At 43.1% G+C, this 26,527-nt stretch overlaps 1 protein-coding gene across 2 annotated transcripts in view; it reads right to left on the bottom strand.

Annotated features, from left to right (window-relative positions):
- Positions 1-26,527, bottom strand: part of THSD7B (thrombospondin type 1 domain containing 7B) — a 925,167-nt gene that overhangs the window by 181,220 nt on the left and 717,420 nt on the right. For both annotated transcript variants that reach the window (XM_082260936.1, XM_082260935.1), the window contains exon 17: positions 19,527-19,660. In XM_082260936.1, the coding sequence (XP_082117062.1) occupies positions 19,527-19,660 (134 nt within the window). The remainder of the gene's footprint in view (positions 1-19,526; positions 19,661-26,527) is intronic.

Genomic DNA, 26,527 nt, shown 5'->3' with positions numbered 1-26,527 from the left:
GTATTGAAAATCAGCTGATGCCGTTTTGGCGTGGAGGCATTTACTACGTACGCCATTCAATACACAATCAGTCACCTGGCTTCAAGAGGGAAAGTGGAGAGCTTTGTAGTTTTATTTACAGTTATAATTTAAAATATATGGAGATACACTATATTGTCAAAAGTATTGGGACGCCTGCCTTTACACACACATGAACTTTAATGGCATCCCAGTCTTAGGCTGCATTCACATGTCAGCGTATGGATTGCGGGCAGAATCGCCGCGATTCCGCCCGCGATCTGGAGATTATTGCAAATCGCGGGGCGCCTGTGCGTTGCCCGTGATTTGCAATAGCACCCCAAATGCTGAGTGATGTTGCAGCGATTTCCGCCTGCCGAATCGCGGTAACATCGCGCAAAAAAAAAATCGCGGGACGCAATACGCTCCAAAGAAGCTCTTGTACTTTTTTGGGAGTAATGCGTCCCGCGATTTATTTTTGCGCGATGTTACCTCAATTCGGCAGGCGGAATTCGCGGCAACAACGCTCAGTGTTTGGGGTGCTATTGCAAATCACGGGCAACGCGCAGGCATCCCGCGATTTGCAATAATCTCCGGATCGCGGGCGGAATCGCGGCGATTCTGCCCGCGATCCATACGCTGACATGTGAATGCAGCCTTAGGCCGTAGGGTTCAATATTGAGTTGGCCCACCCTTTGCAGCTATAACAGCTTCAACTCTTCTGGGAAGGCTGTCCACAAGGTTTAAGAGTGTGTCTATGGGAATGTTTGACCATTCTTCCAGACAAAGAAAACAAGAAGGCCTGGCTTGCAGTCTCCGCTCTAATTTATCCTAAAAGTGTTCTATCTTTGCATTTTGTAAATTTATAAAAATGAAAAATGATAATATTGATATTTGAAAGCATTCTTACTTTACAGCATCTCTTCACTGCTGCCTAATACTATATATATATATATATATATATATATATATATATATACACACACACACAGGGTCGCTGATAGGGGGGAACCACCAGCCCTCTTGTAGGGGATTAGTGATGGACAACAAATACAGAAATCTTCCTCCAGCACCTGAATCTGATCTGTCCCTCTCCCTGCTATCAGCTTTTATCTGTTGAGAAAGAGACAGTTGTCCCTCACTAATCCCCCTCCCTTGTGTGGGCCCCCCCTCCCCAGCACTTATCTCTGCTCAGGAGTTTATTTGTAAATTGTAACTTTGTTTCTCTCTCTCTGTCTCTCTGATCACTGAGCTCCAACTGCCCCGCCTGTATATTTTTCTCATCTCTTCTTTTTTATTTAACATAGTTTTCTTTTTTAGATTTAGCAGGAATTATGTGAGTTATGTTATATTTGTGTCTGATAATAGTGATTTTGTTGTAATTTTAGCTAAATATATCTTTAATATTTTCTTGGGGGGGCCCTGCCAGGTAGTCTGTACGGGGCCCTGCGATATCTAACAGCAGCCCTGCACACACACACAGTATATGCATGCTTGTAAAAGTGAAATCTCATGAGATTTTACATGTATATCAATGCATACAAATGTGATGACAAAGGAATGATTACACAATCAATATATGCAATATTGCAAGCTCAACCTTACATGGTCTTTGACCTAAAAAAACTCAACTTCTATCATTATGCATTTAAATCTTGAACAAACATACCTCAATCAGCCAAAACCTCATGACCACTGAGAGGGGAAATTAATAACATCATTGATTATCTTGTTACAATGAAGCCTGAAAATGAGTATGATATATTAGGCAGCAAGTGAACAAGTTTTCCCTGAAGTTGATGTGTTGAAAGCAGGAAAAAAATGGGCAAGCGTAAGGATTTGAGCGAATTTCACAAGGGCCAAATTGTAATGCCTAGATGACTAGGTAAGAGCAACTCCAGGACCTACTAAAAGTGGTGTAAGGACGGAAAACTGGTGAACTGTTGAAAGGGTCATGGGCAGTCAAGGCTCATGCATGTAGGGAGTGAAGGCTGGACCGTGTAGTCTGATCCAAAGGAAGAGCTATTGTAGATCAAATTGCTGGTTCTGATAAAAGGTGTCAGATCGCACAGCGCATCGCAGTTTGTTGTGTATGGGGCTGCATAGCTGTAGACTGGTCAGGGTGCCCATGATGACCCGTGTCAACAGCCAAAGGTGCTCACAATTGCAACATGAGCATCAGAACTGGACCACGGAGCTGATAGTATACTGATCTCTCTGAATATGCACTTTATGCGGAAGTTGATCATTTACACTTATTTTTAAGCTTAAGTGATCATGGGCCTCTTGGCTGCATCTCTGATCAGTCTTCTCCTTGTATGAGCTGAAAGTTTAGAGGGACGGCCAGGTCTTATATATATATATATACATAAAAGGTACAGTAAAACTGCAGGAAAGGGCACTGGGGGGCAAACGAATGTGAATTTATTTTATTATGCAATGTATCAGTATGTTTGGTGTGTTTTACTATTTGAATTTGCTGCCGGTTCCACCCCCCTGCGAGCGTCACGTCCCCGGAGACGGAAGCCAGGGCACAGAGCATCGGGAGGAAGATCCGGCCACCGCACAGCGCCGGGATACATCGCTGGATCCTGGGGACAAGGTGAGTACCCTCTCTTCCAGGATCCAGTGATCTTCCAAGTGGTACACCGAGTGTGGCTCTGGGTTACCGCTTTTGACACTGAAATTTAACCCCAAGCCACACTCGGGAATACCGCTAGGAAGGTTAAGGCAAATTGGTACACAGGGGTTGTTTTACTAAAGGCAAATAGACCAAAATATCGGTATCGGCAATGAAAAAACGATATTGGTCGATCCCTAGTAGAAATCCTTTTTGGAAGATATTGTCTCTTTTGGCTCCTCATTGTGACATTACGGGTAAATGTTTGATGAACGCATGCCCTTGATTTGGCACCCACAACTGGGAGGATTCCAGATCCACTATGGTTTCTCTAAATTTGTATTTGACATTTTTTTAGATTTTCACTGTGGAGATATGGTCCTCTTATGACACACTGATATCCTTTTGACAGTTATTTTGTGGCTCCTACACTGATACATATTTACCTGGTGACATCTCTGAGGTAAGAGCAGTCTTTCCGACAATTCATTGTAACCTTGATGTATATGAACCAACCATGTATGAAATATAGATAATAGGGCTGCATGGCCCCATGTTATATTTTTTCTAAATGTGTACTTTTTCTGCCTACAGTAAATATTCTGTACAGCAATTAAAAAGTCTCCTGAAGAAGCCACCTTTTGGCGAAACTTGTTGAGCAATAATTGCTGTACTGTACACCTGGATCACATGTGATCTTTATTTATATCTTTTTTTTTTTTTAAACAAACTATCTTTTAACCTGTTTACGACCGTCCGCCGCAGATGTACTGCAGCAGGCAGCCGCTCCTGCATGAATCGCCGTAACTGTACAATGCTCGCTCATAGGAGAAGCCGATGCAGTGGGCAACCGGCTCAGATTGCCGACTGACACCCATGATCGTTCCCCGCTGAAATAGAAGAACGGTCAGCTGTTGTAAACACAGCTGACCGTTCTTCTCCCTGGAATGATCATAGAGCCCATGTGATCCTTCTATATGGGATCACATGTCTCTATGGTCATTTCAGAAGCCACCCCCCCCCCCCCACAGTTAGAATCACTCCCCTAGGCTCATATTTAACCCCTTGATCACCCGCAAGGTTAACCCTTTCCCTGCCAGTGTCATTATTACAGTAACAGTGCATATTTTTAGCACTGATTACTGTAATAATTTAATTGGTCTCCCCAAAAGTGTCAAAAATGTCACTTAGGGGTTCGATCTGTCCGCCACAATGCCACAGTCCCGCAAAAAATCGCAGATCGCCGCCATTACTAGTAAAAAATAAAAATAAAAATAAAAAATGACATAAATCTTTCCCGTAGTTAGTAAAGCTTTTGTGTAAATCAGTCAAAATACACTTATTGCGATTTTTTTTTTTACCAAAAATATGTAGCAGAAAACAAACTGGCCTAAAATGTTAAAACATTTTGATTTTTACATTTTTTTTGGGGAATGTTATATAACAAAATGTGAAAAATATTGTTTTTTTTTTTTTTTCAGAATTGTTGCTTTTTTTGTGTATAACGCAAAAAAAAAAAAAAAAAAAAATCGCACAGGTGATCAAATACCACCAAAAGAAAACTCTATTTGTGGGGAAAAAAAAGGACATAAATTTTGTTTGGGTACAGCGTCGCACGACCACGCAATTTGGCCATTAAAGTCCCGCAGTGCCAAGTTGAAAAAAGTGGCCTGGTCATTAAGGGGGCAAATCCTTCCGGTCTTAAAGTGGTTAATGTACCCAATAACATTTGATACAATTTTTTAAAATATGATGTGGTATACAGTTTTTGTTTGGCACCTTAAAAGTTTACAATCCGTATTCTATGTGTTTTTTAGTAAATCAACCCCATAGTATGCTATGTATATTGTGTTTGAATTCATTTTCAAATGGCAACCCAGCACACCTTGAAAACAAATCTCAACACACATGTTTTAGGGCATCACAGCATCATGCTGATGGGAACCACCTAAAAAAAAAAAAACGGTTCATATCCAATTTTTGGAGCATTTGGAGCATTGCTGTATGTTGGCACCCCAACTTCCCTATTTCTCTCTTAGATGTATAGACAGGTTCCCTTTAAATCTTGACTTATTATCCATCTTATTGCTTGCTGAGTTGCTAATCCAAATATTAGTCCCGCAATACTTATGTCACAGCTAGTCTGGTTATAATTCTTGGAAATGGAAAATCCAATATACAAGTCTTTTTAACCTTCATAACAAAATCAGATTATTGTATTCTTGCTGGAGAGGAGTGTAATATAAATGTCAGGGATGCGGAATAAAACATTTAGCTGAACAGACGTTCCAACTGAATTAAATTTAAATAATGTAATATTTTCTCCTGTATTCTTTCCAGACTTCACATAGCGGGAGACAGTCCACAAATCGCGATAATTGCAGAATGTGCCGAACCGCCTTGCCGTTCATTAATATGTAATTTTACCTGTCCTGTCACCTGCTCAGAAATATTTTTGTCTCAGGCAGCTGATGTGTGAAATATGAAAAGAGAGTTTGAGGGAAACTGTAGCCATTCTGGACAGAACCGTGTATTTTATCTATTAAGCAAATGATTCTATTTACACAGCTTTTCCCATTGGCAAGGTTCTGATTTCATCCTGCCAGCTCTCTAGACACTGACGGATATGAGCCACGCTCGAGCGTTCGCACATAAACCACGAATAATCACAATAATTTGCCCAATATGTGTATTTTCTGTGACTGTCAGCGCCATCTAGTGGCTATAATGCTGTATTTTCCTGAAATACCTCAATCAGAAAAATACTGCTTTATGGCCACTAGATGGAGGTGACAGTACTAAAAAATACACATATTAGACACGTTGCGGCAACTATTTCTGATGGTCGTGTGAATGCTCGAGGCATTCCCTCAGCATATTTGTTTTATTAATAGAGCCGGAAGCATATAGTATATAAAAGCCATTTTTCCTATGAAGCAGGGGTTTTAAAAATGTTCAATACAAGGGCCATGTCATATTTTACAAATACAGTATTCATGGCCTAAAAAAAATACTCATTACAGTGCCTATTACATGAAGGTGGTTATCAGAATCCCCCCTTATATCTGAGTCCCCAGCAGAGATCCTCCTATATCTGGGTTCCCATCAGATTCCCCCCATGCATCAGGATCCTCATCAGAGACCCCCCTAATATCAGGGTTCCCATCAGAGTCCCCTCTTATATCAGCATCCCCAGCACAGTCCCACCTTACATCGGGGTCCCCATCAGTCTCCCTGTACATCAGGGTCCCCGTCAGATTCCTCTTGTGCATCAGGATCCCCCCTTACATCAGGGTTCCCATCAGGGCCCCCCTTTATCAGCATCCCCAACACAGTCCCACCTTACATAGGGGTCCCCATCAGTCTCCCTGTACATCAGGGTCCCCATTGGATCCCCCCTTACATCAGGGTTCCCATCAGAGCCCCCCTTTATCAGCACCCCAAACAGAGTCCCACCTTACACCGGAGTCCCCATCAGTCTCCCTGTACATCAGGATCCCCATCAGATTCCCCCTGTGCATTAGGATCCCCCCTTACATCAGGGTTCCCATCAGATTCCCCCTGTGCATCTGGATCCTAATCAGAGACCCCCCCCTAATATCAGGGTTCCCATCAGAGTCCCCTCTTATATCAGCATCCCCAATACAGTTCGACCTTACACCGGGGTCCCAAATCAGTCTCCCTGTACATCACCATCTCCATCAGATTCCCCCTGTGCATCAGGATCCCCCTTACATCAGGGTTCCCATCAGAGCCCCCCTTTATCAGCATCCCCAACACAGTCCCACCTTACCCCGGGGTCCCCATCAGTCTCCCTGTACATCAGGATCCCCATCAGATTCCCCTTGTGCATAAGGATCCCCCCTTACATCAGGGTCCCCATAAGATTCCCCCTGTGCATCAGGATTCCCCCTTATATCAGGGTTCCCATCAGAGCCCCCCTTTATATCAGCATCCCCAACAGAGTCCCACCTTACATACAGTAGGCGTCCCCATCAGTCTCCCTGTACATCAGGTCCCCGCTTATATCAGCAGAGACCACAGGTAGCCTTTGATGTCCCTAAAGAGTAACTCCACTTTTGTTTAGAAAAAAACAATATCCTCTGGGTGACCAATTTACATTGTGAGCCCATTGTGTGTATGTGAGCCACTCTGGCTGCTAGGAAGTGTAATCCTGTGCCAGCGGCTGTGAGTGCTGGCCAGGAAGGAGCCCACGCTCCAGACAATGATAGATAAGAGCTGAAGGTCCCTGGAGCCGCACATCAGAACTTATGAGTACGCTCCAGTGGGCAGAGTGAAACGCATTGGGGGCGTGGACTGGCGGTGGTCTAGGCTGAGAATGCCACTTGTTCATACACAGTGGGTCACGTTCTAATGTGCGTCTCCTGGGACCTTCAGCTCTGACCAATTTACATTACAAGGACTTTTTTTTGGAGATCGAATGCAGGCCAAATGGACCAGCAAATGCACACTAAATTAAACTTTATTTATATTTTACAATAATCTGAGCAAGCATAGCATGTTGACATTTAAGTTATCAATCAATAGGATGGTCATCTAATACCACTACAGGCATTGTGGGAAAGGTGCGGCACAACCTCGATTGGTTGTATATTGAAATATCAAATACCCTCTGTTTACCCCATGAGGATGTGAAGTATATCAGCACAAACAATATAAATAAAATACACCAAAAATAACTATGTAGAAAAATATATCCTTTTGATTACAAAGAAAATTACACTCCTAAAATATATATTATATAATACTTAAAGGGTAACTCCATTTTCGTGGGGGAAAGAAAGCAAATAAAGAAAAAACAATATATCGTATACAATTGCGACACAAATCATATTGTAATTGAATGTTATTAAAATTGACCTTTCATCTTCAATCTGCAGCTGTTGTAATTTTCTGGAAATACAATGCAATATGGCCGCCTGGAGGTGTTCTGTACACAGAATTTATACTGACCACACCCCCAGAAACATCATTTCCTGCTTGTGTGATTGGCTCACCAATTTTCCCAGAAGTCTGCACTAAGATAAGTCAGATTTCTGGCATCCCCTGCAGCAAAATGTCATTTTTGGTCAGATACTCCCAATAGGAACACGTCTAAAGGGATGCAGACCCAGCAAATTTCCTCATTAGAGCCCCGCAGCTGCACAGCTGATAGATAATTATGAAACCACTCCCATTAGACCTACTCAGCACAGAGGAACAAACAATTATTTCTTCAGAATAACAAAAAGTAGGAATCTGCAACAAAGGTTGTTCTAATCCTTGCAATGTACAGAGATCACCCAGAGGGGAATACAATAAACCCCCGTTATATCGCAGTTCAGCTTTCGCGGTCCCGGTATTTTGCGTTTTTTTCTGTAAGACTTATTAATATTATTTTACTAATTAAATCATTGTTAATTAAGTATTTGTGTGTTTTCTATTGCTCTTGCTCTGTCTCTCAGTATCTTTTATGTGCTTAAATGTGTTTCTAGTGTGTTTAACCACTTCCATACCGAGTCATAGTAATATGACGTCGGCATGGTGGTTGTACGGATCCGGGCGGGCGTCATATGACGTCCACCCGCTCTAGCTGCTACTGCGCGCCCCCGGGGGCGCGCAGCGCGGCGATCGGGGGTGAGGCTCGTCCCTCGGACATAGCCCATCCCTGATCAAGGTAAACAGCCAATAGAAATTGGCTGTTTACCACGTGATCGGCTGTGTCAATCACAGCCGATCACATGAGCGGCTCCAGCACGAGCCGCTCGTTCTCTCTGCAATGCGCGCCCCCGGGGGCGCGCAGAGCAGCGATCGGGGACGAGGCTCGTCCCTCGGACAGAGTCGATCCCCGATCTAGGTAAAGAGCCAATGAAATTGGCTCTTTACCACGTGACCGGCTGTGTCCAATCACAGCCGGTCACAAATGTCAACAGAGAACACGGTAACTAGCTGTCACCGTGTTCTCCTCCTCACACACTGATCCTGTGTGAGGAGGAGATTGTGGTAACAGCTAGTTACCAAGTACAGTGCACCCCAAACACACTGATTGCCCCCCCCCAATAAAGAGCACCTGTCACTAGCCCATCAAAGTACCCGAGTACCTGTCACCAGCCCATCAGGTACTCTGATGACAGGTACTCGGGTACTCTGATGACGGGTACTCGGGTACTCTGATGACGGGTACTCGGGTACTCTGATGACAGGTACTCGGGTACTCTGATGACAGGTACTCGGGTACTCTGATGACGGATACTTGGGTACTCTGATGACAGGTACTCGGGTACTCTGATGACGGATACTCGGGTACTTTGAGTACCTGTCAACGGAGTACCCGTCATCAGAGTACCTGAGTACCTGTCACCTACCCATCAGAGTACCCGAGTACCTTCCACCTGCTCATCAGAGAACCTGACGCCTGAAGTACCCAAGTACTTGCCGCCTGCTCATCAGTACCCATCACTACTCATCAGTACTCATCAGTACCTATCACGTATCAGTATCACCTATCAGTACTTCTCATCAGTACCTATCACCTGCCTGTCACCTGCCCATCAGAGTACCCGAGTACCTGTCACCTGCCTATCAGAGTACCCGAGTACCTGCCACTTGCTCATCAGTACCAGAGTACCTGTCACCTGCCCAACAAAGTACCTGAGTACCTGTCGCCCTTCATACAGCCACCATGTCTAAGTCCAAAAAGGTTTATATACGTCCTCCGTTTAAACCTAAATACCGGTGTTATGGCAGCAGATAGCTGCCATAACCCTGGTATTTTTTTAAACGGTGGACGGTTGGCTTTCCGATAAGGGTGGTCCCAGCAGCGGATTCGCCGTGGGATCACCCTTCTGGGATGGCGGAAGAGGTGCCCCCCCCCCTCCCGCCGCGTCCGGTCCTTTTCCCCGCTTACCGGACCCGCCGGCAGCGGGGAAAACGATCCGGTCCCGGATCCTCACAGACAGGATGTCGAGTGAGGGCAAGCTTGCCCTCACTTGACTCTATGGTCTTGGAGGGCCGGAGCTACGGAAAATGTTGTTGCCTAGCAACCGGTTTAAAGGTCCTTTTTTTTTTTCATTTTATATAATAATTTTTTTTTTTTTTTTTTTTTTCTTTCTATCTTTTAGTGTACTTGTGAGATCTGAGGACTTTTTGACCCCAGATCTCACAAAAAAGAGGTCCTGTCGTGCCTTTTTCTATTACAAGTAATGTTTACATTTCTTGTAATAGAAATAAAAATGATCCTTTTTTTTTTTTTTTTGTTAAACGGTGTAAAAATAAAAAATAATAAATAAAATAAATAGTAAAAAAAAAAAAAAATTAAAGCACCCTGTCCCCGTTAGCTCGCGCGCAGAAGCGACGCATACGGAAACCCCGCCCACATATGTAAACGGTGTTCAAACCACACATATCGCCGCGATCGTTAGAGCAAGGGGAATAATTTGAGCCCTAGACCTCCTCTGTAACTCAAGGATGGCAACCTGTAGAAATTTTTAAATTGTCGCCTATGGGGATTTTTAAGTACCAAAGTTTGTCGCCATTCCGTGAGCGTGCGCAATTTTGAAATATGACATGTTGGGTATCTATTTACTCGGCGTAACATTATCTTTCACATTATGGAAAAAAATTGGGCTAACTTTACTGGTTTCGTATTTTTTAATTAAAAAAAGTGAATTTTTTCCAAAAAAATTGCGTTTGGAAGACCGCTGCGCAAATACGGTGTGATAAAAAATATTGCAATAATCTCCATTTTAATCTCTAGGGTCACTGCTAAAAAAAAATATATAATGTTTGGGGGTTCTAAGCAGTTTTCTAGCAAAACAACTGATTTTAGCTTGTAAACACCAAATGTCAAAAATAGGCCTAGGCAAGTGGCTAGGATGCATGATGGTGCGCCTTGGATGTTAGGCCCCTCTATATGGCTAGGCTGTGAAAAAGTCTCACACATGTGGTATTGCCATACTCAGGAGGAGTGGCAGAATGAATTTTGGGGTGTCATTTTTGCTGTGTACATGCTATGTGTTAGGAATATCCTATAAATTGACAACTTTGTGTAAAAAAAAAAAGTTTTCATTTTTTTCCCACATTTTCCAAAAACCTGTGGAAAAAAATGACATGTTCAAAGGACCCATAATGCCTCATAGAATATACGTTGGAGTGTTTGCTTTCCAAAATGGGGTCATTTTGTGGACTTTTCCATTGTATTGGTGCTCTAGGGCCTTGAAAAGTGTGATAGGTAGTAAGAAAGTTTTATGTGTATTTATGCTCCTAGAACGCCTGAAGGTGCTTCTTGGACGTGGAGTATCTTTTTGTGGCCAGGCTGTGTAAAAGTCTCACACATGTGGTATCGCCATACTCGGAAGGAGTAGCAGAATGTATTTTTGGGAGTAATTTTTGCTGTGTACATGCTATGTGTTAGAAATAGCTTATAAATTGACAACTTTGTGGGAAAAAAAAGAAAAAAAAATTTTTTTCTTCATTTTCCCAAGAATTGTGGGAAAAAATTACAACTTCAAAAAACCCACCATGCCTCTTACTAAATACCTTGGACTGTCTACTTTACAAAAAGGGGTAATTTGGGCGGTATTTGTACTGTCCTGACATTTCAGGGCCTCAAGAAAGGAGATAGGCAGTCAGTACTTCTGGTGTGATCAATTTTCAGTAATTGGTACCATAGCTTCTAGACTCAATAACTTTCACACAGACTAAATAATATACACTAATTTGGGTTAATTTTACCAGAGACATGTAGCAGTATACATTTTGGCCCAAATGTATGAAGAAAAATTAATTTTTTGCAAAATTTTATAATTGAAACTAAAAAAAAGTGTTTTTTTTTTCAAAATTTTTGCTCTTTTTTTGCATATATCACGAAAAAAAAAAACCCCAGTTGTGATCAAATACCACCAAAAGAAAGCTCTATTTGTGTGAAAAAAATGATAAAAAATTTGTTTGGTTACAGTGTAGCATGACTGAGCAATTGTCATTCAAAGTGTGAGAGTGCTGAAAGCTGAAAATTGGTCTGGGCAGGAAGGGTGTCAAACTGCTCTGTATGGAAGTGGTTAAAGACCTTAAAATGCCTTTAAAGGTACAGTGAAAGTTATAAAAACATGCCTACAGTGTATTTAAATAGGGTCTTTCTATTTCGCAGATTTTGATTTATTGCGGGTGGGTCCGGAACGTAAACCCCCACGATGGAGGGGGTTTACTGTATTTTTTTCTCAACAAAAATGGAGTTACGCTTTAAATAGCCCCAAATCATAATTCACAAGGCTCATTCTATTCTCAAAATAAATACAGTGCAGATAGTATCGAGATATTCCATGGGAGGACCTGGATGAAACTTAACAGCAGAAACAAGGGTTAATGCATTTTGAGACATTACAAGGATCTTAACAAACTGTTGCAGATTCCTACCTGTTTGTGTTGAAGTGTAAAGTAAACGTGAATGAGAGTGACTTTTTCATTATCAATCAGCTAATGCACTTGCAGTGTTCTATTGAATAAAGTTGCAGGGACTGCCTCCCACTAGAAGTAATTAACCCTTTCAGAGTACCTCCCCAAAACTTAAATTTGTGTTGCAGAGGATGCCTAAAATCTGACCGGTTATCTTAGTGCAGATTTCTGGGAATATCTGTGAGCCAATCACACAAGCAGGAAATTACATTTCTGTAGGTGTTTTGTACACCAGAAAAACCTCCAGGTTGCCATATAGCATTGAATTTTATAGAAAATTACAGCACTGCAGGCTGAAAAGGAAAGGCAATTTTTAATAGCATTTAATTGTAATTTGGCTTCTAAAGTAATTGTATTTGCTATAGTCATAGTTTGGAGAATCCAGCTATGAAGTGTTGCCTTTCCCTGCTTGCCTGTCCCCCGAGTGCACAGTATGTTCTTTCTCAGCGTCAAATATTGTGGAGTAGTGAGGGCCATGCTTTACTTCACACCTATTTACCTCCACGGAAATGCTTTTTACAAAGCTGTCTTTGATATTCTTTTCTTGTGTGCTATTGGAAAAACTACCTTAACCTCTTCAGCCCTGGAAGGTTTTACCTCCTTTAATGACCAGGCCATTTTATGCGATTCAGCACTGTATTACCTTAACTGACAATTGCACAGTTGTGCAAATGCTGTACCCAAATAAAATTGATGTCTTTTTTTCCCCACAAATAGAGCTTTCTTTTGATGACATTTGATCACCTGTGCGATTTTTATTTTTTGTGCTATAAACAAAAAAAAGAGCAACAAGTTTAAAAAAAAAAAAATATATATTTTTTTACTTTCTGCTATAAAACACAGCCAATGAAAACATTAAAAAAATAAAAAAATCAAATTTCTTCATCAATTTAGGCCAATTTGTATTCTGCTACATATTTTTGGTAAAAAAAATCCCAATAAGCGTATATTGATTGGTTTGCACAAGTTATAGCGTCTACAAACTATGGGATATTTTTATGCAATTTTTATTTATTATTTGTGACGGTCGCACCGTCACTGAGAGTGTAAAAACTATGTGACAGATAAATTGATGGTTTGGACTGCTTCAGTTGGTCAGACTTGTAACAGATGCATGTCATCAGCTCAACCACCTGTCTTCCACGCATTGTAATTTAGGGCTCTTTCACACGGGCGATCCGATCAGATCCGCCTGTCAGTTTTTTAGGCGGATCTGATCGGATCCTCCATGCAGCTCTATGGGGCAGCAGGTGTCAGCGGAGACACCTCCGCTGACACCCGCTGCCATCCGTATCCGATCCTGTTCGTGAAATCTGGACGGATGGAAACCCTATTTTTCCATCCGTTCAGTAATCGGATCCGATCGGATGAGAGCGGACAGGCGGTCCGCTCTCATCCGATCCCCCATAGAGGGCAGCGGGGGCTGAGACACCTCCCTCTCCGCTCTGCAAGCGGAGACGGAGCTGTCATCCGCCGGCTCAGCGGGGATCACGGATCGATCCCCGCTGAGCAACAGGGATCCGCCTACGGAGGCGGACCGTGTGAAAGAGGCCTTATGCTGATTTGCTCACCTATTGTTTACAGTGTGTTCTCAGTATTTACACTATGATATGTGTATTTGTATCTTGTTTTAGATTTGGTGTCGGCAGTCTGGTCTTCCAGGCTGGCTTAAGTGTAATGAGTTAATTAGCATGTTAATTGGGATTAGCCATGAGTCAGCTGTACCTCGTAATCTATTCATCGTGTGATGTTTTGGGTAAATATTCATGTAGTGACTGACATACTTCTCAAGTGTATAAAAGTCTGTTTCTTGTTCAATAAAGGAGTTAGTTGTTTCCAGGCTAGCTTTGTATGACAGCAGCTGGGATTTGATATCTATGATCATGACTGTGAGGAAGCCGTATACTGAAGGAAGACCACAAGTACAGTGTAGGTCTGAGGTTCCGTTACATTATTTTTTACTAGTAATGGCGGCGATCAGTGATTTTTAGCAGGCCTGCGACATTGCGGCAGACAGATCGGACACCTAACTGACACTTTTGACACTTTTTTGGGGACCAGTGATACAATACAGTAATCAGTGCTAAAAAAAAGAATGTGCTAATGACACTGGCAGGGAAGGAGTTAACATCAGAGGCGATCAAAGGGTTAAGTGTGCTCCTAGGGAGTGGTTTCTAACTGTGTGGGGGATGGCCTAACTGGGGGAAGACAGAGATCCGTGTTCATGCTTAGCAGAAACACAAGATCCCCATCTTCCTCTCTGACAGAACTGCGGTCTGCCTTGTTTACATAGGCAGACCGCCGTGCTGCCTCTCCTTTGAACAATCGGCGGGTCCCTGCGGACACCGTGTCTGCTGGACGCGCTGATTGGCTCCCGCTGTGTCCAATCACCGATGCGCACCCCAGACCCTGTGCACGAAATCACGTACTCAGGTGGTTAAACTGTAACTCCACTTTTGTTGAGAAATAAAGAAACATTCACATTGGTGATCTATTGCAAGGGTTTTTAAAAACTTTGTTGCAGATTCCAACCTAACCCCCACGTTTGTTTGGACTCCCTCCTAGAACTGGACTGCGCTGTAGCCATCTTCCAGCTATAGCATGGTCAAAAAGAAAAAAAATATGTAGCAGAATACGCTTTAACCACTTTTTGTCCATGCTTATAGCCGGAAGGTGGCTACAGCGCAGTCCAGTTCTAGATGTCCGCTGGGACCTGTCAATTGTTCAAAGGAGAGGCAGAACGGCCTGCCTTGTTTACATAGGCCGTTCTGTCAGAGAAGAAGATGGGGATCTTGTGTTTCTGCTAAGCATGAACACGGATCTCTGTCTTTCTCTAGTTAGGCCATCCCCCACACAGTTAGAAAGCACTCTCTAGGAGCACACTTAACCCTTTAATCGCCTCTGATGTTAACTCCTTCCCTGCAAGTGTCATTAGCACATTTTTTTTTTTTTAGCACTGATTACTGTATTAGTATCACTGGTCCCCAAAAAAGTGTCAAAAGTGTCAGTTAGGTGTCTGATCTGTCTGCCGCAATGTCGCAGTCCTGCTATAAATCACTGATCGCCGCCATTACTAGTAAAAAATAAATAAATAAAAAATCCAAAAAAATATCCCATAGTTTGTAGACACTATAACTTGTGCAAAGCAATCAATATATGCTTATTGGGATTTTTTTTACCAAAAATATGTAGCAGAATACTCTTTAACCGCTTGCCGACCGCCGCAAGTAGATATACTGTGGCGGTCAGCCCCTCACAGGCAAAGTGACGTAAATAAACGTCACTAGCCTGTGAGGCTCTGGGGAGCGAGCGCGCGCCGCCGGAGGCGCGCTCCCGCCCGGTCACGGACCCCCCCCGCGCGTGTGACCGGCGGACCCAATGTCTGCTGGTCACTCTGCGATCGTCGGGGGAGAGGGAGAAAGGCAGGCAGCTTGTGTAAACAAGCTGCCTGTCATTCTCCCCTGTGTAGAAACACTGATCATACGGTTCTACTATGTAGGACCATTGATCAGTGTTCCTACAGCTCAAGCCACAGCCAATCACAGTTAGAATCACGCCCCTAGGGACATACACAGCACCTCCCTCTCAAATAAAGTTAACCCCTTCACTGCCAGTGTAATTTTACAGTAACAGTGCATATGTATAGCACTGATTACTGTAGAAATGTCACTGGTAACCCCAAAAGTGTCAAAAATGTCAGTCAAGGGTCCGATCTGTCCGCCGCAATGTCGCAGTACTGTAAAAAAAATCGCAGATCGCCGCCATTACGCGTTAAAAAAAAAACAACAAAAATGACAAAAATCTTTCTCTTTGTTAGTAAACGCGATAACTTGTGCGCAAACCAATCAAAATACGCTTTTTGCAATTTTTTTTTTACCAAACATAGGTAGCATAAAACAAATTGGCCGAAAATGTTAAAAAAATTTGATTTTTACTTTTTTTTGGGGAATTTCATATAAAAAATGTGAAAAATATTGTTATTTTTGCAAAATTGACGCTCTTTTTTTGTTTATAGCGCGTGATCAAAAAATTGCACAGGTGATCAAATACCACCAAAAGAAAGCTCTGTTTGTGGGAAAAAAACGGGGATGTCAAATTTGTTTAGGTACAGCGTCGCACGACCGCGCAATTGTCCGTTAAAGTCACGCAGTGCCGAATCGCAAAATACCCACTGGTCTTTTAGCAGCCAAATCCTCCGGGGCTTAAGTGGTTAACCACTTTTTGTCGTGTCTGCCGGACGCGCTGATTGGCTCCCGCTGTGTCCAATCACCGGTGCGCACCCCAGACCCTGTGCACGAAATCACGTACTCAGGTGGTTAAACCGTAACTCCACTTTTGTTGAGAAATAAAGAAACATTCACATTGGTGATCTATTGCAAGAATTTAAAAAAAAAGCTTTGTTGCAGATTCCAACCTAACCCCCAAGTTTGTTTGGACTCCCACCTAGAACTGGACTGTGCTGTAACCATCTTCCAGCTATAGCATGGACAAAAAGTGGTTAAAGCGGAACTTCACCATAAGGCACTCTATTTATTTTTTTGGGGGGGGGGGGGGGTGAGCAGGTTCCTGTTTTGACAAGTACCCAATCCTTGGCAAACCAAGCAGCAGTTCAGCTCCCACCACCCCTCCCCCCCCCCCCTTGCCTGCAGCCTTCTGGGACACATCACAAGTCCCAGGAGGCTGAAGGACCATTCACAGATCGCAGTGCAGCTCACACACGTGCAGTGGGAAGCCAGCCGTGAAGCTGCAAGGAGCCACAGCCGACTTCCCACACTAAACATGATGACACCAGGGACCCAAAGACTGCTGAAGAACTGGCCCAGGTGAAAAACAGCGTGGGATCCCCAGACAGGTAAGTGTCCTTTTATTAAAGCCCAGCAGCTACAGTATGTGCAGCTGCTGACTTTTATGCTTTCTTTCTAGGGTGAAGATCCGCTTTAAGAAAACTTTACTGAAAAAAATATGCTTTCTGAAAATGCCAGCTGCCTGGCTGTTACCTGATTCTGTGGCTTTAGTATTTTCTGAATAACCAACCCAGAGAAAATATGTAAATCATCAAGAGTTCTGACTTCAGCCTTACTTATTTCTTGTTCCACATGATACAGAAAGTATTAAAGCTGAACTTTTGGCAGATATAAAATACGCAAATGAATGTTGTTCTGTGATGATTGATAAAACCATGAAAGTGTCACTAAACCCCACCAAATAAACTATCAATAAATGAAGTATTACATACTCTTCATAATCACTCAGTCACTATGAGATTCCTTTTCTGTATTCTGCAAAAAAACCTGGTTGATCCTGCTGCTCTCTATCTCCCCCTTCTGTCCAAGTCCCCAATTTAGCTAGGAATTTTGCAGCTGTGGTGGAAACTCTGCACATGTTAAGTTTTCACTGAGTTTCTACCCAGAGAATTTCCTCCCTATCACATCTGAGCTGCCCATGTGACTATAGAGTCACACATGTAGGCGTATACACAGTGGTATATGACAAACTACAATAGAGGGGGGCAAGTGGGACTTTAACGGTGCTAAATGATGGAGAAAAATCTGAATTCTCAAAAATTGTACATTTTATTACACATAGAAAGTGAGGACAAGACAAATGGTATATGACAGCCTAACCCCTCCCCTCCTCCATGCTCATTAACCAGCTAAACACAATGGGGGGTGCAATATTACATGTAGATTGGTAAAGGCTTCACCTCCCTGTTATTCTAAGAGACAGGCTGGAGGGGCGTGACACTACCTGTGACTGACGGATATCCGGCCACACTATGTTATTGCCAAAAAAATAATAATGATTTGATTTCAAAAATATATTTTCATGGCAATTGTAAACAGTTTATTGATATAAATTAATTTTACTCTGTATTCCAAAGGCTGTTTGTTTATTATTTATTTTATTTTTTTTTATTTTGAACATGTGACCAGCAGCAGAGGACTTGAAGCTCCTCCTGCTTATGTTTGCCTGCGGACAGGCTGGGAGAGAGCTGGGTCATGTGACAGCTGTATATCAATTAGCAAACAGGTACTTAGATGGTTTTTCTATTAAATCAATTACAGTGCCATCATCCACATACAGACAGAGAAGGGACAAGTGTGTGCTTAATATTGCTTTAAATATATGTATTATGTGAAAGCAGTGTAAGTGCCAAAATTTGATCTGGCATCAGCCTCTTGCAGTTCATGGTCGGAGTGTGAGTTGAAGAAGCAGCAGCACAAGAAGCTGATTAGGTCATGTGCTTTTAAGAAGCATGCTGATAGGAGGAGAAAGCAGAGCGACAGAGAGATGAGCTCATCACTGTGCCGCTTCTCCTTTCAATGTCCGGTCAGGGGCTGGGTCCAGACTGAGGACCTCTAGTGGCAAACAAAATACTGCAAGGGAAGTCTTTGAACTGAAGTAAAATATTGTAGCAAAAAGCTTGCTGAAATGTCTTTTTTAATCGTCTATTCACCTTTATTTTGTTATTTTTGACTGGAGTTCTGCTTTAAAGCTAGAGGTAGCCATGCAATAGGCACTTCCAAATTGGTCTTATTGTTTTCTAATATCTCTTGGTCTTATTGACCAAAATTATTTTATCTTGCCTTATTAAGCGCTGCACACCCTGTTTCACACTTCCAAATAGATGACAGCCTCTTAGTACAGGTTTCCCTTGGTTAGGAGCTACACTATTTTTTAATTTTTTTTTGATTGCATATTGCACCTATATCTGCTACACCTACACCAGGGATATGCAAACTGTGGCCCTCCAGCTGTTGCAAAACTACAACTCCCATCATGCCTCTGCCTCTGGGTGTCATGCTTGTGGCTGTCAGAGTCTTGCTATGCCTCATGGGACTTGTAGTTCTGCAAAAATCTGGAGGGCCACAGTTTGCATACCCCTGACCTACACCTTCACCACTCACTGAAAGAGCTCATTCATATGTGTGACAGCCTCTGCCTCCCTCTGAATAGCAATCCATGGTGGAACGCTCTTCATAGCCGTTTGAAAAGTATATATAATATTTTGTCTCCTCAGCGCCTGTTTTAGCCCTGCAAATGCCGACCCACTATGCCACTACATACATTACAGGGTGGTTGCGGCCCAGCCCCATTCACCTGAATGGGCCACATTCCATGGTGGTACCGCCTGCCAACTGCCACATGCTGTTTAATTTTTGCTGCAATGGCTGTAAGATGGGTAAAGCCCTGACTAGCTGCATGCCCTAGCTTTGATGGGTGGTCAGGGGGCCATAAAACTGCGGCTCAACCGCCTGCCTTTATGACCCCCCCCCCCGGCCGTCTGTGAGAATGAGCCCTAAGTTTCCAGAGCAAAAACTCTGTATTCAGTTGGCAACAGAAAAAAACATTGCAGAAGAAAGTTGTGAAGTCTTTGCTGAAGGTCTGACACTGCAGTAAGCGTCTCACACATGATGTATTGTTCAGTCAGCGGAGATGAACTGCTTCTTTCACTCACCGCACTCTTCTGATTTGTATTCCGAGCCCGCAGCCGGCGGTCTTCCCCTCGCTGTGCAGCTTGCAGGCGGACCACGGCTCAGACACCCACAAGTACTGATTGCATTCCGTATAACAGGGGACTACCTCGTACACCTGTCAGGAGACACAACATTGGATCTATATAAATCAGTCTCATCAGTATAAACGTCTGTCACACATACAGAAAGGCAACGCGCCTGCAGGAGTATTTGTTTCTGAACTGAATTCAATATATAGGTATAACCAGTGCACAAACTGTAAGGAACATCTCCATTGGTTGTAAACTTACCTTTACAATTTGTACCTATAGGTTATTATATAAGGGTCCTTTCACACGGGCGATCCGATCCGATCCGCCTGTCAGTTTTTCAGGCGGACCTGATCTGACACTCCATGCATCCCTATGGGGCAGCGGATGTCAGCGGAGACACCCGCTGCTATCCGATTCCGATCCTGTCCATGAAATCCGGACGGATGGAAACCCTACTTTCCATCCGTTTGGCGGATCGGATGGGATCAGATGAGAACGGACAGGTGGTCTGTTCTCATCCGATTCCCCCATAGAGGACAGCAGGGATCTGAAAGCTCTGTCTCTGCACACAGAGCGGAGAAGGAGCTGTCATCCGCCTGCTCAGCAGAGATCGACGGATCAATCCCCCGCTGAGCGAGCAGAACAGACTCCATTCCGTGTGAAAGGACCCTAAGACTTACCTGTAGGTGCTGTAAATATCTCCTAAACTTGCACCATAGGAGATTTTTGCATTGCATGCAGCCAATAACGTCATCAGCGCATGCGCTCCTGAAGGAACAGTCGCACGTGCCGTTTCTTCAGAGCCCTGTGCCGTGACCTGCGGCTCCCGCGCGCATGCGCAGGAGTGACAGCACGCAGCTCTGGCCAATAGTACAGCCGAAGTCCGCAGACCCAGAAGGAAGACGGGCAAAGATTAATGCGGCCTCCAGCAGGGATGACACGGGCTTCGTTTGCAAGTAAGCGTCATATAATGTGCTAGTATGCGATGCATACTAGCATATTATGCATTTACTTTGCAGGTAGGAAAATAAAGTGCAGACTTTACTTCCTCTTTAAGCCGGCCAAAGATGGATCGGATCGCGGCCAGTTCAGCAGGGACCGACCAAGATTAAATTCATGTGTGGGCAGACTGGTTGGTCCATCGATCAACTTCAGTACAACCAGTGTGAGGAATTTTTGGCATGCAATTACTGCTGGTAGCTAAAGCCGCTAGCAGTAATCGTGTTCTATTGGCAGGGAAAAGGCCCCTCCCCCACTCCACCAGTAGAACACAATAGAGCTGCAGGGTGGCAATGGTCTAAAAAAAAGTTATTTACAAATCTTGAACACAGGACTGTTCCTCCACCCCAAACTCGGTCATCCATGTCTTTATGGACCTTGCTTTTTGCACTGGTCTAAATCATTTGGTGGAGGGGGGATTATGGTGTGGGGTTGTTTTTCAGGGGTTGGGCTTGGCCCCTTTGTTCCAGTGAAGGGAAATCTTAAGGCGTCAGCATGCCAAGACATTTTGGACAACTTCATGCAGTGTCTGCCCAGCAGTAGGTTGGGACAGACACCATAGGTAGGTTCCTGTATTGTGAAGGTAGACGCCCCAAGTGGCCAGGGTTTATTTTTAACTGCCCGCGGCACTCCACCATGTGTAAGGGGTTAGCTCGGTAGCGGGTGTGGGTGACCCCTTGGGTGGGTTCGTTAAACAGAGAGACAGCTGAGGAGTGGTTGAAAACAACGGTCTATGGTTTATTCTTCCAATTTGCTGGAAACAAGCATCCAAACAGCATAAATCAAACAAACATAAAATAAACCCTGGCCACTTGGGGCGTCTACCTTCACAACACAGGAACCTACCTATGGTGTCTGTCCCAACCTACTGCTGCTGGGCAGACACTGCTGGTCATACAGCAGAAAACCAATAGTCTATTTGTTTTCTTTTCACACAGAAAAAGTCAACACCACCTCACCTTCAGAAGTCTTTCTCAGCTCACTGATAGTAATTGGTGAATTGTCTAAACAAGGCAGAAATGTATCTCCCGTCTGTGACAACAGCCACAGATTTACCTGACTTCCTGTCACAATATATACATATATATATATATATATATATATATATATATATATATATATACACACACATGCATGTAGGTACAGTCGAAAAACGGTGCATGAGAAAACTGAGGCATCTTAAGCTCAACGCGTTTCGTGAGAATATCTCACTTTATGCCCCCTTTCCACTGCCTCAGGATAACAGCGCCTTTGTTGTTCATTTTGGCTTGATACACTTGTAAGTATGCTACATTTGTATAGGGTTTTTGATGAGTTCAAATATTTAATTAGACACTGTGTTATATATTCCTATACTTGATTACGTTATGTTATGTACTCTCCAGACCCGTCCATAGCATCCACTCCTGAAGAAGTGAGATATTCTCACGAAACGCGTTGAGCTTAAGATGCCTCAGTTTTCTCATAATTGCTGCCCTATAACATAGACAGCTACTATTTCTGGTGAGTTTGCATTGTAGCGACTTGGTGGAGGCCTGTTATGCACAAGTCATTCTCTACAGAGGTTTTACGATTTGACGGACACTCTGCTTACTATGGACACTTTATGAATAATTAGTGACTTGTGGAAATCCAGCACTATTTATTTATTTTTCACAGTTTGGGGATTAATTTACTGTTTTACATATTTATATGTGTATTTTCATGTTGAATATTTGGTTGTTAAGTTGATACTAGCGCTGCAGTTTTTATTGTATTTAATGTTCTACCTTCACTTGCATGGGTTTCCTCCCACGCTTCGAATATATTCTGGTAGGTTTAAAATTAGAAGTCACTAAATATTGTCAGGAAGACTCGTCATTGAGTGCCGGTTCACACTTGTGCGATGCGGGAAGGCTGCGAATTCGCAGCCTGTTCCCACATCGCATCCGCACAAGAGGCAGTTCACACTGCCATATGCGATACGCAGGGGGTGTCAATTAAATGTTAACAACACCCCCAGTTTGATTGCATATCGCAGTGCGATCTGACAGTTTGCACAGGATCGGATCGCACAAGTGTGAACCACTGTGCGATCTGATCCTGATGCGGCTGAAAAAAAGGGTCCTGTGCGTCTTTTGTGCGGGTGCAGTGCGAATTTCAGCCATACAAAGTGTATGGCTGAATTTGCATCCGCACAGGAGATCGCATGTAATGAAGGAGCACTGTGCTCCGAATTACATGCGATCAGCGCACCCGCAGTAGTGTGAACCAGCACTCAAGCAAGATACGTAAATAACTTTTGGGGGATTCAACTCATTACTGCCCACCCGAAACTGAATAATCCACTATGGATGAAGCTGACCTTTAGTCAAGGCAAGTGGACACCACAAAGCCTACTGTATATTGACATTATATCCCCAAGTGGAAAAAAAAATACCAGTAAATGCTGTTTTACAAAGTTAAGAATCCAACTTGCCAAGTAAAACAATCAATAGCAGAAAAGTCTTTTCAAACCAATGACTGTATTTTCCATCTTGCCTCAATGGACATAAGCCTGATAAGTTTGTTTAATATGTCACACCGGATGAGTCCTTCAGATAGACATTTACTGAGTGAAATCTTTCCTTCCGTACCCAACAAGACTTTGATTTACAATCTAATCCTGAACACAAAGAAACTTCAATTGTCAGTCTCTAATATAAAGTATCCTGTAAGGAATTCAGAAACGTAATCAGGTTGTATTTCACTTGATGGAAACTGGAGACAAGTGATGGTTTTTCAAGACAAAACTAATAATTCCTAGTAGATGTGAGAAGCTTGGAAAGCTGGAATCAAATAGGAGATTTACATATTTCACATTTCTGATCCATCTAGTGTGTGAAATCTATTTGGGATACTTGGGTTTTTGCAATATTGCCTCTAGATGTGGGCTCTTTGAAGCTTCTACAGCTTTAACAACCATCTTTAACACTTCAACATCAATTAAAATACATTTCGGCCCTCTCAGTTTTGCAGTCAGGACCCCCAGATCTTTCTGCCCAAGTAATAAAATATAAAGTGGTTTAGTATCAATGACAGAAACAACGAAGATGACAACGTTTCACATCTTGGTTGTAGAAAATAAGGGTCAGGACTCTGGTTACTGGCTTTCCCTGCCCAACTACCTTATTGAGAAAAATCAATACAATCCGAGACATGTCATTGCACTAAACTACCTTCCCTCAGCCCACCTCATTTACCTGCTATTCATTTCTCTGTTCTTTGAGCCACATAGCTGTAGACAAAGTCACCTTTGTTCTGTCATCATTTCTCTCTGCTATCTGTCATCTTGTACAAGTATCCCTCTCATCTACTGCAAGCACACTGTATCTTCTGTTTTATCATCAGCAGTGACTGTTTCATTTATAAAATAGACCCTGCTGCTGGACCATTTATTTCACCAAAAATATTCCCATAAGATTATACTGTATGTGCACTTAAAAGAGAAGTATGGCCAAAGCTTTTTGCCCATACTTCTCTTGTGGGTCACAGGAATACAGTTACTTTTGTCCTCCTGTGGCCCAGAGTCAGCTATGGCCCCCTATTAGCTTATGGGAAGAGCCACTGCAGGCACAGGGAGCATTCCGACAATATTGTTGGGATCCACCCTGATGTTTGATTGACAGCTGGCTCCGCTTTTCAGTGTGTGGCTGAGAGCCAGAGCAAGCCACTCCCACCCTCTCCTTAGCCCAGTGAGAGCGGGAGAGGCAAAACAGAGAGCTGTGATTAACAGTCACTGACGTCCATTTAGAGCAGACCAAGAACTGAGAGATCAGTGGTCATTTGATCACTCAGTTCTCGGTCTTGGAGCTGATGAGCAAACAGGAAGGAGCTATTCTATGAAAATGACTCTTCCTGGAGTAATCAAATTTTCTAGCAAATTCAGAGGCATATTTCAAATTAATAAAGATTGTTGAAAGAGAAGTATGGTATTTAAACAAAACAATTACACATACTCACCTAGTGCTCTGATTGCTCTGATGCTGCATCATTTCACCGCTAGCTCTACACCGAGAACTGAGTGATCAAAGACAGCTGATCGCTCAGTTCTTGGTCTTCGGTGAGCAGGGAGCTGATGACTGTCAGTCACCAGCTCTCTGCTCTTCCCCTCCAGTGCTCACTAGAGCGCCGGGCTGTGGAGGAGGTGGGAGCAGCTGGCTCAGGCTCTCAGCGGCATGCTGAGAGTCTTAGCTAGCTGCCGGTCAGGCATATGGGTGGATACTAACAATAAAGTTGGGATTCCTCTGGAGTATGGACCAGATAAGTTACGTCATCTGACAATGGACTTTAGCCCACTGTCAGATGAAAATGGGTCACAGGAGTGCAGAACTAAGTGCACTTCTGTGACCCATATGAGAAGTAGGGGGAAAAGAGTTTTGGCCCTACTTTTCCTTTAATGGAAAGTAAAAACAACACAAGTAAACAATTAATATACTTAGTTTTCTGTCCTTTACCTTTAATTTTTTTGTGGATATCTATACCAGGAATAAAAATGTAATATAAGAAAGCTTAACAGTACGAAGTGAGCGTTGTCACCCCAAGACAACAGGTGTGTTACTGGCAGGGTCCCCAGGTGACAATAAGAGAAAAAAGCCTGAAAAAGTAAACTAACGCAGCCACAGTTTAGAAAGACTTTAATTTCTGTGGGTGTCTTCCTTTCAGCCTTCTAATACACAAATGTATTCTGCTGAAATACCATTCCTTTACTACACTCCACTTATCATTCCCATTCCTTTTTTCTCCTATGCTTCTAAATGCCATGGCCATAATAGACCATTTTCCGTTTATGTAACTCTTGACCCTGTTCAGACTGGCCTTTTCCCCCATATACTCAATTATTAAAATGTCACTTGCTAAAGAGACTAATGGCCTCCATTACACTAAATCAAAAAGGTGACTTTTTCTTATAATTTTCTCCTCTATAAACCTCCCTGCTACCCCAAACTCTTCACTCTTTTGGAGTTTAGAGCAACATACTGAAAAAGGCCCTAGGAACTTAGACTTGCATATATATTCAGATGAAGTAAAACTTCTAACAACCTCCAAAGCTCAGGTAAGGTGGCTTCCACACAGCAAGGCTTCCCACGATGGGCATCCAACAGTAGCTCAAACCATAGAAATACAGAAAGGAGTGCCAGACCAAAACTGGATGAAAGAATCCATGATAATTTTAATTGTGGGTACAAAAGTCGTATAAAAGCATCCAACACCTTTTGAGAGCAACACCATTCCCCTTGACCAGGGCTCAACACTGGATAAAACCCTGGCTGGAAATCAGTGACTTCACTGATCTATATTAGAACCAGTACAGAGCTCCCCTCATGGAGGAACAACCCCACAGCAGTAGTTGAGCAACAATGATCCCTTTGCCGTTTAGGACACTTTTCTCTCATTGTTCCATTTTTTTAGGCTCGCCCCTGTGAGATTTGCTAAAATTCATATTTTTCTTTGGCACAGACCTCTTTGGTGGAATACTACAGTGGTCCTCAACTCCGGTTCTTAGGGGCCCACTAACAGGCCAGGTTTGCAATATAACGAAATTACATCACAGGTGATCTCATTTGATGCTCAGTGATTGCAGTATTCTAGTCTGCATCTCCCCAAGGTAATACTAAAATACTTAAGATGCTATGAGGAAGGCGTAAAGCCGAAATGCGTAGGCATTTGTCATGTTGTCACCGCTATCCATGTCGGAATAAAGAATTTTACTTGGAAGAAGCCTTTTCGTGTGCCGGCTTCATTCATATAACATTTGGTTTGGACGTTCAGCCTGAGCACCGACACTTAGCTCTTTATCTTCTCACAGTGCGGTGGAGCTAGGGTGAGTTATTGTTAATACTTAAAATCTGGCCTGTTAGTGGGCCCCGAGGACCGGAGTTGAGGACCACTGGCGTACTCCATACCATATCAAACATATCTCTACTACTGGC

The sequence above is a fragment of the Pelophylax lessonae genome, assembly GCF_965119305.1.
Source record: "Pelophylax lessonae genome assembly, chromosome: 6".
Taxonomy (NCBI): domain Eukaryota; kingdom Metazoa; phylum Chordata; class Amphibia; order Anura; family Ranidae; genus Pelophylax; species Pelophylax lessonae.
The sequence above is the reverse complement of the archived record's forward strand: the minus strand, read 5'-3'. Positions and strand labels throughout refer to the sequence as shown.